Consider the following 13,348-nt stretch of genomic DNA (forward strand, 5'->3'; position numbering starts at 1 on the left):
TCACCTTTCCAGATTTAAATGAAGACATTTTCAAGTAGTGAACAATAACAGATCTAGTAGCTGAAGGCACTTTTTACTACCAACATTATAAAAAAACCTGATGCAACGCAATCTGCTAAGAGAGAATTTGAAGACCTGCAAAGCAGCATGAAGTAGTCTGAAAATGCTTTTAGCCCTCCATTCTGCCTTTCACCATGAAGCAAATCAAGAAAGCTCACACTTTTTGGTATTCTCATCAGCAACTTTGTAAAACTGAATTATTGTACAATCCCCCTGCCTTGAACCTATCACCATCATCAATCCTGACTCCAGCCAGCCAAGACTGAAGCACTCTCACTGGCTAGCAAGGGGAACTAAGACTTGAAGAAGGCTACTTCCCAGATGTGTCACTTATCACTGTAACAAGGAACTGCAGACCTTTCCACTGGAGGACACAGGGGTCTGCAGTAAAAGTGCTGTTCATAAGCAGCACTTTTAGGGATTGTGGGAAGCTACAGATATCCAAGCAGGCAGTGCATCATATTCAGAAAGAAAGAGCTGAGCAAATTAGTGGCCTCCTCAAAAGCCTGCAAACTATAACCTAAAGATACTAGGTTGAAAAATCACTCTCCTCATTTTCTGTCACTCAGCTCACACTAAGGGGCTGTCCTTGGAATGCTGCCTTGTTCCTTACCTGGCCCCAGGAGGAGGCTGCCCACTCAACACAGGGCTGCCTGTTACAGTTCTGTGTGTCCACAGGACGCTTGGACACCTGGGCACAAGCCTCGTTTGACATTGGGACAGAGCTGCCTTTTGCTGTGAGGCGCTGGCATGTCACTCGCCGCATCTGTATGCCTCCACCACAGCTCTGCGTGCAAGGAGACCAGGATGTCACCATCCATCTGTGAGAGAAAGGAGAATAGGTCAGGGAGCAGACGCGTGCCACTGTCTGTGGGATCCCTGGCATCAACAGGTCAAAGACAGTGGCTTGGCTCATTTAGCGTGCAGTCCTGGAAGGCTGAGTGTCTCAGCCTCCCACAGTCATCACTGAAAACTGCTCAGAGGATAAAAGCTGAGAAAAGAGCACATTTTTCATTAATTTATCTTTCTCAAGGCTCTTTGGGCCCAGAATTACTTTTCTAGCCCTTAAAGCTGTTTTTAGAGGCTTAGTAAATACTTGTAGCCCTGGCATGGGCGTTGGGCAAGTCTGCTCTCACACCATGGTGCCACGGAGGCCTTGGTCACAGGCTACAGTCACCATGCTAGGACTAGCCCAGTAGCACCCCTTAGTAGGGAAAGCTATCTCTGTGTAATTGCTGAGCAGATCACAGGCCACTTCAAACTTGCTGTGAAAGAATACTCAAAAGCCTGCTGAGTCCTGCTGATGCTGGCCTCCTTTGTTGTATGCCTGACAGCTGGGATAATCCAGAAAAGCCTGAACATAACTTAGGAATTGTTAGCCCAGGGAAGGAAGGACACTGTTCTTCTTTACTCTTGAGCCCAGACCATGCATTCACCAGCTGAGGCTGAGGCTCTGAACCCCTGTGTACTGGCATTTAAAAAAATCCAGTCTAACTAGCTAAAAGGATGTAATAACAGAAAGTAATAGTCTACATACATTTTGTCACTGTAAGGATCATTAGGTGAAACACTCATAGAGTGAGGTTTGGGAAAGTGTTAGGTAGGAATAGGAAGAATGCAAGGGATTGCTAGTTTTCTGAACAGTTTTATGGTCAAGTCAGCAGTTTGCTTCATTAAGTTTCTGGATACCCAGCAGGATTTGTGTGGTTTTGGGAGTAAAATACTGGCTATCACATCCCTCACAGCAGTGTTTATGACTACTTTACAAAATAGGCAATAGGCATTTTCCAGTCCCATGGAGAAACATCCGTTTCTATTTCCCTGTCTTCTGCAGGTGATTAACTCCAGTGGTCACAGAATCAAGTATAAACAAACATATTCCCAACCTGGAAAACAACACTGGTACTTTTTCATGCAGTTTGGTGAGGTTGAACCCACAATTTCTGCACTGCTCATAAAGCTCTGGTCTGTATGTCAGTCAGCTTTTATTTCCAAGCTTACATCTCAGCAGTTTCTCAGGAGTTGAGGGAGGATTTGGGGTTGTGTTACAATTCAGGGAAGGTATAAAAAGACATAAACCATTCCCATGGAATTTACTGTCAACACCAAGGAAAACTGCTGCTAATGAGCATGTTTCATATTTCATCAAATCTCTTTTGTTTTTTTCTTATGATTCCTCTGGCAACTCAGAAAACATTTGCCTGCAGAGAAGGGTAGGAATATATTTTAAAAGGTAATTAAACAGAAACTTGCAATATGCCCAAGACACAGCAACAGTGGTGAATCTGGCCACTTCTCATCAGGTTGCTTAGCACTTCTCCTTGCCTCAGCTTAGATTGCCTTTTTGTAATACAACTCCCAAATCACTGTTGAATGAGGGAAGTTGTACTAAATTTCTCTTGAGATGCTCACTACTTTTAAGTGCTTGTATATTGAAACATACCATACCTACATTGGAAATAAGGGAGAGGAGGGAGTAACACCATGAAAAGTATGGAAAAACATGTTTATGCATCTCAGCTAAGGAGATACTGAATTGTAGAAGCAGGACATTTTTAATATGGAGGGAGCACAACACTACACTGACTCTCTGGATAAGCTCTTGGGATGTACACTTCTTTGCACCCAAGGGTATCAAAGAAAAACAGACTTTGTATGGGGTGAAGCCAGATAATTGTTTAGGTTGGAAATGACCTTTAGTATTATCAAGTCCAATCATTAACCCAGCAATGCCAAGTCCACCATTAAACCATGCCCCTAAGCACCACATCTACACATCTTTTAAATATGTCCAAGGATGATGACTCAATCACTTCCCTGGGCTGATTGTTCCAATGCTTGACAACCCTTTGCATGATGAATTTTTCCCTAATAGCCAATATAAACCTCTCCTGGTGCAGCTTGAGGCTGATTCCTTTTGTCTTGTCACTTGTCACTTGGAAGAAGAGGCTGACCCCCCCTTATTACAGCCTCCTTTCAAGGCAGCTGTAGAGAGTGATAAGGTCTCCTGAGCTCCCTTTTCTCCAAGGTAAACAATCTCACCTCCCTCAGGCCACTTCTCATGGGACTTGTGCTCCAGACCCTTCACTAGCTTTTCTGTCCTTCTTCTTTCTTGTAGTGAGGGGCCCAAAATTGAACACAGTACTTGAGGTGTGGCAGAGGACCTAAGTGTAGCCAGAAGACTTTCAAGCTGTCCTGGCTCTTTTGTGTTTAGCAGTAAGTGAAAACCAGGGGATTACAAGGGCAGAGAGTTACAATTCCAAGGCAACCACAAGCTAGCAAACTCCAAAAAGAGGCAGAACTTACTCTGAACCCCCTTCATGCCTGCCAGATCTGATGGGATGTGCCCATTTTACAAAAGATATTTCCACCCTGCTAAGGTGCAGATATGGCAACAGTCCTGCTCATACTGATGTTCAGGCAACAAAGGAAATCAGAATAAAATCACAAAATAGCTGCTAATCTTAGCTTCTTGTCTATTATATTGTTGGGGCAAACTGCTATGAAGCCATATTTAACACAAAAAAATGATCCTACAGTTCTTTGGTGACAAAATTTCCATGTGCGCAGTGCTCAGAACAGGCATAATACTTATATCCAACATAGAGTGTAGCTGGAATCACCCAAGACAAGGAAAGCTGTGAACTCTCTTTCTACCTTGTACTGTCAAAGCTTTCCACAAATATTATCCCGGCTGTCTGGGTTAAGCACTCGTAAATTCCCTTTTAGCCATGACTTCTCCAAACAGGCACTGGAGAGGCTGCAGCAGTATGATGTCCTGTACAAAGAACTCTTCCAGCACATCTTAAATGCATGTAAGCTATTTTTACATGAGACGGACGAACCGTGAAGGGCAGTCTCTTCTGTTGCATGCGATGGGCTGCAGAGATGGCTTGGGTGTCTCTCTGCAGTAGGATGCGTTGACTTCAGCCCCATCCAGTAAGCACCTCAGCTGGGGCAGCTGCACCCCTCTGTGGCCGCAGGAAGCCGAACAAGCTGTCAGTTTGTCCACAGACCACTGGTATTCTGCCAGAAAGTGTGGGAGAAGCATGTTAACACTGAAAACCTGACAGCAGGAGTTCAGTTAGAAAGGAGAGAGTTGAAGATGTTCTCCAGGACAAAATACAGGGATTCAGTGAAGAGGAGCTACCTACCCCTGCAAGGCACACGATTCAAACCCCTGACTGCCTTTGCTGTAACAAACCCAGTTTTTTGATGCTTAGAAGCATCAGGCATGGAAAGTGAATAACATGGTATGGCAGTTAAGTGAAGCCAGATGCCAGTGAGCAGGACTATACTTTTAGAGGTGTGTAATTTAATGAAAATGTGGTTAGCTGTAGTTCCCAGCAGTATCTATGGCTCTATGATCTTGAAACACTGTGTCTCTTACCAGACAGTTCGCACAGACCATCTGTCCTGAAGATAAATGTGGGAGTTGCAACACGCTCAAAATTTTATAGCAAAATTGAAGGAAAAGTTAAATTCTTCGCCTCTCCATCACTGACAGATGGGGCAATGAAAGCTGCATATTCTGTTCCAGCCCAGCTGCACCACAGTGTTCTGTGGCTTTATTGCCTTTGTCTTATTTCTGGGAGATCTCTAACAGTAACAGTTCCAGAACTTTTACAAGTGAAGGGTTTTCAAGGAAGACCAGACTGTGAGACACTGACCTTTGTGTATTAACAGAGGGGCTTCTGTTTTAAGGGGTCTTAAACTCTGCCACCTCTGTCTTGAATTTCTGGACAAGAAAATTGTCCAGGCTCAGTGTAAGTACAGCTTGAATCACTAAGGTGTGTTTTATGCTCAGCAGGGCAGAAATATCTGGTGTCATTTAGTAAAGTAAAACCTAAGACACTGTAAGGTACTCAGTAGTCCTGCAAATCTATATTCATGGCAATAAATCATTAAGACATCTTTTTCCTGATATGCATGGTGATGGCTTCAGAAGGGAAAAATTCAGGATGAGAACGGCAGTGCAGGGAAGTCCATGGCAAGAGCTTTCCAGGGTGAAAGGACTAAAACTGAAGAGTTACCTTGTATAGCCAGGGACATTATCTGTGTGAGCGAACCAGCCTCATTCTGAGCAAGGCAGCTGAATTCACCATCAGTGAAATCACTGACATTGAGTATTTGAAGAATCCGTCCTGCTGCCAGGAGTTGATGTTGCAAACTGAGAGGCTCACCACAGTAAAGCCAGGTGATGTTTGGGGTTGGATGCCCATCGACAGCACAACCTAAAAAACAGGTATGTGAGAAAAACCTGCTGAGTACTGAACTTGGTACATGCTTTGATGTGGTCAAAATTAGGGGAAATAGTCAATTCCATCCCATTTTCTCCTCATTTGCTCATAATGATAATTCTGTAGCAAGTAATACCTTGTCATCATCCAGGAAAAAAGTATAAAATCTAAAAGACAGATAATCTGCAATATGGAAAATCTCTGATCAGTTTGGAATTACTTGTATCAGTTTCCCACTATGTCTGATCATGTTCATTTTGGTGTTGAAGAAAGTGGGATAGGGAGGTTATAAACCTGGCATAAACTCAAAGATCATGTGTGAAGAAGCAACACAAACACAACTCGGTCTCCAAATTTCATATGTAAGCCACAGGACCACCTTCCTCTCTTTTTTTTTTTTTTTTTTTTAAATAATGTTACTTATTGTTTGTTTTACATTAAAAGTCAGAAATTTGTGTTACACAAAAAAACCTGTTGAAAAACCAAAGAGAGAAAATTGAGCCTTTAGAGGTTTGGTTGATTTTGTTGCTGTTGGGATTTTTTTTGGGGTTTTTTTGTTTGTTTTGTTGTTGTTTGTTTGTTTGTTTGCTTTTCGTCACAGCAAAGGGCAATTCTCTAAGCAATAACCAACCAAAACCAGCAACTGAAAAAATCCTGATGTTCTAAAGCATTGTGTGAAGTCTATGGACCACCAGCACAGATGATGAGATTTAAGTTCTCAGTGAGTTCTTTGCACGGTGACCTGAAGGAAGTGTATCTACGAGACACTTTTTACTGTGGTTCTCATATCACCTAAACACTTTGCCAGTTTCATGATGAATTGCAGGAAATTTCTAAGACTGGTGTAACTTGCGAAAGACAGCTAAGCTTCCTTGCCTATTTCCCGGGAAAAAAATTAAGAACTAGGTAATTTCCACAGTGTAATCCATCCACACCGAGTGTGGGGGTGGGGAGCCAGAAATGCCACATGTGAAGGGTGGCATATATCACTAGGACTGCTTGCGGCTTAGGCTTGTCCTGAACTGCTATGCATGTCACTGACACATGAAAGGTCTCTAAGTTTCTGTGAACGCAATCTATTCTGATGGTTAGTTTGTTATGCTGAAGCTTTATATTGTTTTGTTTATATTAGTATGTATGTGCATGAATGACTATATTGTAGACAAAATCCCTTCTGACAGAACTGTCCTATATAAACAAACATAACATATATACATCAACTTTCACACAGGCACTGTTCAAAAGGAATGGGATAAAAAAAGGAAGAGTACAAATTTAAAATACTAAAAATGGAAGACTCTTCTAAGATGAGGGAATAATCCATGAGCTGATATTTCTTCATCACCATCTCCATGTAATTTGATTTCTATTTATTATCCACAGATACAAATAAAGATGTGAGTATGAAGTCTTCTGTACACAATTAACAGATGCTGCAATGTAACATTTTTGTTACTGCTCTTCCTTCCATTCTTGTTTGTCCACCTGAGGAGAACCCTAACTAACATATACTGGGCAGGTACAGCTCCAAGAAAATACCATTGTCATTAATCTACTCAGGAAGGTTGAAGAGTTTGATTTCCAACCATCATGACCAAATCCTTGAGACTTAAGGAACTCGTCACTTTGTTTAGGAACCCTTGCTACCCTTTTGAATTTGGTTATACCTCTAAACTAACACTAGGGGACTTGGCTACTGTAGTCTTTACTTGTGTGCCTTTTGCCATTAATCATACCTCCAACTACGCTATTCCTATGACAGAAGATACTGTCTTGCCCAGCAAAATTAAATTCTCTTGCTTGTAAAGCAGAAGATCTCACACAAGATGGAAAATGCCAGTGGTGGCCTGTGGTATGCCCCAGCCACTTTCAAGCTGAGGGGTAGATCCAGGCACTGGGGAGAAACCATCTGCCACTCAGGAGGATAAATACTGGGGCTCTCACTGGTGCAGTGGCTACACGAGTCTTTGCTAGTCCCCTGTTGCTGTCACACCCTGCCTGTATCCACAGCGGGGAAGGGTGTGGGCTGGATACTGCTGCTCTTTGGGACTCACTCACTCTGTGAAACTGGTATTTCAGAGAGCAAGGGCTCCCTGGCAAAAGACTGACACACACAGTAGACTCTGCTGTCACAATGACAAAGATGCACTGGAAAAGAACTAGTAAATGCAGATAAAATGTTTAAAAATATGGAAAAAGGGGGGGGAAAAAGGCAGAATCACAGAGTGCAAACTGTCCCCAGTGGTTTCACCTCTTTTACCTCTTTCACCCTTTTAAAACTTTTATTTATAAGGGTGAAGAGTGTGCTATTTGTTTTAATTTCTTTGGCAAGGTCTAATGCAGTTTTATCCTTGGCAGTTATCTCTACGCAGCACTCACTTCTTGACAACAAAGACACAGCATTCTTTGCTCAGTCTCTGTCCCTAATTTTGTAAGCTCTCTATTTAATCCTGTTTCATTTTTTTCCCCACTCTTGTGCTGAAAAATAACTCATTCAGTTTCCAAGATACTTATTCTCAAGGAAATGAGAGACACGAAAGGTTTTAGCCTTATAGTTTTAAGACTGCCTAAGTTAAAAATAATGGAAAACAAAGGAATTTACAGGAAATAGGCAAACTTAACAATAAATAGCTCTATGGCTTTTGCCTAGATTATTCTAATTTTTCGTAGTTTACTTGTCTTTTAAGATAAGTGTAGTGATTTCCAAAGGTCAGCATATAGCCATGACAACTGAAAAAGATGCACTGTGAGCCCAGTTTTATTGTTTGCATTTGCAAGCAGTCTGCAGAGGGTAAATGCAGAAAGCAGAAAGGTCAGCTTGATGCTACACAGAGAGGAACTGAACCTGAATTCAGCATGCAGATGGTCCTAGTTCATGCTGCTTTTCTTTTAAAAAAATATTGTCAGGAAAAACAATATCATCTTCTTAGTGCTATTTTAGTAGTCTTATGTAACATTTCTTCTTCCAAAATGTGCATATAAAATATTAGCTAAAGGAAGAGCCAGTAATCAGTAATATGGGGGAAAACCCCCAGAAGCTATTCCCTAGACATGCACTACCAGTGAGTAATTATTACTTAACAGTAAAACTTCACTAATATCTATCAATCACATTTCACAAGTGACATTTTTATACATTTCCCACATGTATGGATGCACAGGCTCTGGGATAATATTTTAGGCATAGTAAGTGAGAACCAGAGTACAATAAAACCGTATGTTCCATTAATATCTCCTTCTCATCTTCCAGGAATAACTTTCATACCATTTATTGCAGATTACTAACACTTACTCTCTATTTCCCCAACCCCTGTGGACATTGACTCTTTTATCCTTTTGAAGCTCAATACTTGTCCCCATAATGCCTGAGAAGGAGAAACTGCCTTTGTTTCCAGACAGCACAGCTATTGCAGAATTTTCAGGTAAGAAAATACTGCCTTCAACTTCCCTTCCAAAGATTAGTGGGACTCTGAATTCATTCAAAGCCCGGATGAGCACTGATGTGCAAAAGCTGGAGATAGAAACAAAACTCTAATAAAAAAGACATCTTCCAGTTGGGAAAATGTTAGTATTTCAAGGATACCAAGGGGGTATTTGGAAAGGAAAGACTGATGTTCCACAAAAATGTTAACGATTTCTTGAGAGGAAAGAATAAATTCACACTGCAGGCCAAAACCAACTGCCCATTACACCTTTGCAACAGTTTCCGAATGACTGTAGCTGCAGAAAGACTCTAGGCTAACATGCTAACACTAGGAGAAAAAAATACAAAGCATGCACCACTTCTTCACTTTCAGACCTGAAAAAAACAAATGTAAAGGCTGTTGATTTTAGGATTCCTCTTCTTCTTAGCAGCCTGATACTGTATGGAAAACAATGGTAAAAATGTCAAGTGAATTTTGCAAGTACTAAATATATTTGATAATGTCAATTTAAAAAAAATTACAGTACCGCCTTTAAAATAGATATCTATTCTTATAATATAGATTGTTTTCATATTTATCTAACAACTCTCTAATTTACTGTTGACACGATGATTAGTCCCAGGCAATGTTCCTAATATTTATTAAAGATGGAATCTGAGTGAAGACTTCAGGTCAAGATCAGGTAGTTTCTTTGAAATTTCTTTAAACAAAACATTCCTACAGTCTGACTGCAACAAACTATTTCACTTTCCAACTACAGCCCTCAAACCGCCATGCCATGGGAAGTAAACTCACCCATCCCACTCTCCCAGCAGCTAACCAAGGTATGTGATAGTGTATGCTGTCTTACCTGAGGCCAAACCATATGCCAGCAGTGCAGCTGGACATCAAAATCTTGCCTTCTTAGCCTCAGGACAACACTTTCATATTTGGAAACTATTTCCTAAATAGGTGGAGGTAGGTCTTGGTAACATGGCTGGCTGTAAAAGCACGCTGTGGTATATACAGTTGGAATCCACTGGTATTAATGTTCAACTATAGGCTTGTAGTTCAATTTTACACCTTTGCTATTCACCAGTGATCACTCTTTGCAAAATAGGCAAATGTTTGTGCTGCATTATTTCAAAATACTTTGAATCAGACAAAAAAAAAAAAGAAAAAAAGGTGCTGAATTTTACAAACATTAAGCACACCAACTGGGTAGGGACTGCATGCATCACAACATCACAAAGTACAATGTAAATGTAGGGCAGAAATTTCACAGAAAACTTCAACTAGACTTACAAATCAGAAGGCCTAAGCTCCTGCCTCAGCAAGCTACAGACATGTACCTATCCAAACATAAAAATGGGAAAGATGATTGCTGACTACTATCTGAAATGCCTGGCAAAGGTGGAAAGGGTTTTGGCAGCAGAATTATTAATTATATTAAGACTGAAATAAAGCAAGCTAAAGAAAATAATTTTGTGTTCCTGTGTTATTTTAGTGAACTCTAACAGAAGAGAGTCGTGGACCACAATACATGGTGTTAAAGCAGTAAATGCATGTAGTGGGTTGAACCTGAGTTGATGGACAGTCGTTTAGACTAATGACGCTTCTCACAATTTACATATTTAAACCACACGGAAAGGCGGGACTTGCCCTTTTTGTCGCAGCTCGCCTGCTGGAAGGTGAGGGGGCTCCGAGCCTCCTGGCCCCGCCGGGCCGGGGCCACTGCCCCTTCCCCCCTTTCCCAACACTGCGGCACGGACCCTGGGTCGCTGGGGGGGACTGTCCCAGAGCCTCAGGCAGCTAAAACCAGCCATGGACTGCTCACAGCTAAACCCATCCAGCGCGGCTTCTGGGGACAGGCGGGTCCCTCTCCTCTCCGTGCGGAGCCGGCGGAGTCAACGGGAGCCGGCAGAGCCTCCTGTCTGCAGCCAGCACACTCCGTGCCGAACTGAAGAGGACACCATGCAGCCAGCAGCACAAAGGGAGTGAGGATTTCTCCACTGTAAAGCCTGAACAAGAACACTTCAGCATGGCGGCTTCAGAGTCAGAGAGAAAGAGAAGTGAGTCCCGTGGGACGGAGCTGGAAATGGCGACGGGAGAAAAGAGGGCGGTGCCGCGATTCTGGCGCGCAGCTTAAAAGAAACCTTCTTGCATGCCGTGGTAAGAAACTGTAATACCACAAACTGTTTGTCTCTTTAATCCATTTGAAGAACATGGGGGGATGGAGAATTCACGTGTGGCCCATGAAGATTGTGAAGCGTGCCTATGCCAGGCTATATAGAAGCAGTGAGAGGCTTTTAGAGACTTGTGGCGAAGAAAAGCCTTTGTGTGCAGGCCAAAATAACTTATCCTTAAAAAGATGAATAACCCCATGTGATGGCCTATGTTTTGCAGTGTGAAGGAACTGTGAGATTTTTCATGGAAGAGATGTTCTACACACAGCAGACTGTTTGTTTCTGAGCGGGTCTGCTGTTAGTAGCAGTTTGGGAACCACGTGCAACTGAAGGAAAACCTTTTTTCCTTAAGCATAAGAGAGAGGCTTTTCAAGAACTGCAACACTGACTAACATCCCATGTTCTGTTATCCTTGTGCGAGCTGGGTAAAAGGAGAGAAGTGCTGGAAAGGGAAGGGGGGTGGGATTTGCTTTAATTTCTTGTTATTTCTCTTTACTTTTAATTCTATTAGTAATAAAACTCTTTCATTGTACTGCAACTGTTTAAGGTTTGTGCCTGCTTTGCTTTCTCCTAATTCTCATCTCACAGAAGGAAAATAAGTAAGTAATGAATATTTTGAACCAAAACCACTACAATGTAATGCTCCTACAGGACTTGAAACACAACAGTATTTCCACTCTAACCTCTACATTCAAGGAGATAAAGTAGGCTTTCAAAATAGAAGGCGGATTAACGATGAAGTAAAGAACAAAATGCTTGGAACAAAATGTGGAGAAGCCACAGATCAATCTGAATAGATACAAGTTTGGTGCTGAACTACTATGTTGTGGCTCATACTGTGCTATTGTGTTCACACTATGTAGGTGAGATTACTGGTAGTGAGAAACACTTCCCCAATTTCCTGTCACACCTGATTTTCTCCTTGGCTGACTCAGATGAGAAATATACGTTAAATGGAATGGAGTTAAAATTCAATTCCATCCTGTACCAAACATAAAGATGAAAAATTGACAGGATGTATTCAACCTTTAAAATGCAATCAAAACAAATGAAGGCAAGTAAGATCATGTCTGAAAGTCACATGTATGTAGCACCTGTTTTGCTGAAGAGGTAAAATTAAGAGATATCTCTTTGTAGTTTGTCTTATGGGGAAAGACCTTTCAATACACTACCAACACCAAATATAAACAGACACTTAACTATTTGCTATTATACAAATTGTTTCTCATTGATTTCACACACTGAATGAAATAAAATTAATAAAAAGCAATGGAATCTGAAAAAAACCAGAAGAAAGAATTAATGTTTGTATAAATACAACCTTTACTTATAATTTTTTAAATAACATGAATTTATGCTAGACAAGGAAAACTATGTATTTAGGAATTCTTGAAATAAGCCAATTAAGTTGATAACAGTAGCACTTAAGAAAAAAAGACGACATTTTAAACAACTATTTATGGCTGCAAAGGTGCAGTTGAAACTCACTATATTAAACATATGACATGGTTTTTAACAGTTCTCAAAACAGCTAAACTGGTTACCCAATGCCACACATGTTGTTGTTATTAGATATCACTTACATAGCACTGCAAGTATACATGGTATTCCACAAAAATTGAGTCAGGCTCATTCCCAGCCCCACAGTGGCTGTAAAAAGTGTTCCCAAATACACAGACACATGGTGGGCACATTAAAAAGCAAGAGAATTTTTGAGCTCTGGTAGTTAATACTGTTTTCTAAAACTTAACTTAGACAGCAGAAATCCTACACACTGAGAATCATGTAGTAATAAGGACTGGCCTGAAAACAAACAGCAATGGCAAATCAAAGCCTATAGTAATGGATACAGCACACTCAAATAACCACCTAAGCGAACTCTGATAGGTTTATTCAGTGCATGACAAAAACAGAAAAGGAGTTAAACTGTGACCTTCTACCCCACCACTGCTACAGCTCCAGGTTAACTGTACACTTAAAGGAGAAAACCAGCACTGAGATGAGACTCATGGAACAAGCACTGAACAACAAGACAGCACAAAAGTTTCAACAAGAGACAGAGCAAGAGCTGGCGCATAACAAAATTACCAAGCTGCAAATGTCAGGGCTGCTGTAGAAGGTTTTCTGCATTTCATAATCCAATATAAACTTACTACATTCTGAAACAGCATCTCAGGTAACTTCCTGTGTCACCAGGAAAATAATAAACGCAGAGCAGAGGAGGTGGAGGGCAGACAGGTGTGGGAATAGCAGTGATGCTTGCCCAGAGAGGCTGTAACTTCTGTCCTATTAACAAAGTGCTGTAGTTGTTTGGGAGAGATTTGAGGACTGTCATGGAGGGAGAGGTCGCTTCAGTAAGTCCTTTAGTCAACATGTCAGAAATCCCATAGTGTTTCATACTCCCTTAACACTTACTCTAGAATAAATCCTAAGTTTTGCAAGAGTCTAAAAGACCTTT

At 41.3% G+C, this 13,348-nt stretch overlaps 1 protein-coding gene and 1 long non-coding RNA gene across 4 annotated transcripts in view; one reads left to right on the forward strand and one right to left on the reverse strand.

Annotated features, from left to right (window-relative positions):
- ADAMTSL1 (ADAMTS like 1) overlaps positions 1-13,348 on the reverse strand; it is a 422,892-nt gene that overhangs the window by 7,915 nt on the left and 401,629 nt on the right. For all 3 annotated transcript variants that reach the window (XM_032095762.1, XM_032095761.1, XM_032095763.1), the window contains 3 exons: positions 5,094-5,294; positions 3,906-4,086; positions 674-881 (listed from right to left, as the gene is read on the reverse strand). In XM_032095762.1, coding sequence (XP_031951653.1) covers positions 674-881; positions 3,906-4,086; positions 5,094-5,294 — 590 coding nt within the window. The remainder of the gene's footprint in view (positions 1-673; positions 882-3,905; positions 4,087-5,093; positions 5,295-13,348) is intronic.
- On the forward strand, positions 7,522-10,346 carry LOC116437718. The gene is made up of 3 exons (XR_004237428.1): positions 7,522-8,722; positions 9,486-9,549; positions 10,212-10,346. It is a non-coding gene; the product is annotated as an uncharacterized LOC116437718 (long non-coding RNA).

This window comes from Corvus moneduloides, chromosome Z (assembly GCF_009650955.1).
Source record: "Corvus moneduloides isolate bCorMon1 chromosome Z, bCorMon1.pri, whole genome shotgun sequence".
NCBI classification, from domain to species: Eukaryota; Metazoa; Chordata; class Aves; order Passeriformes; family Corvidae; genus Corvus; species Corvus moneduloides.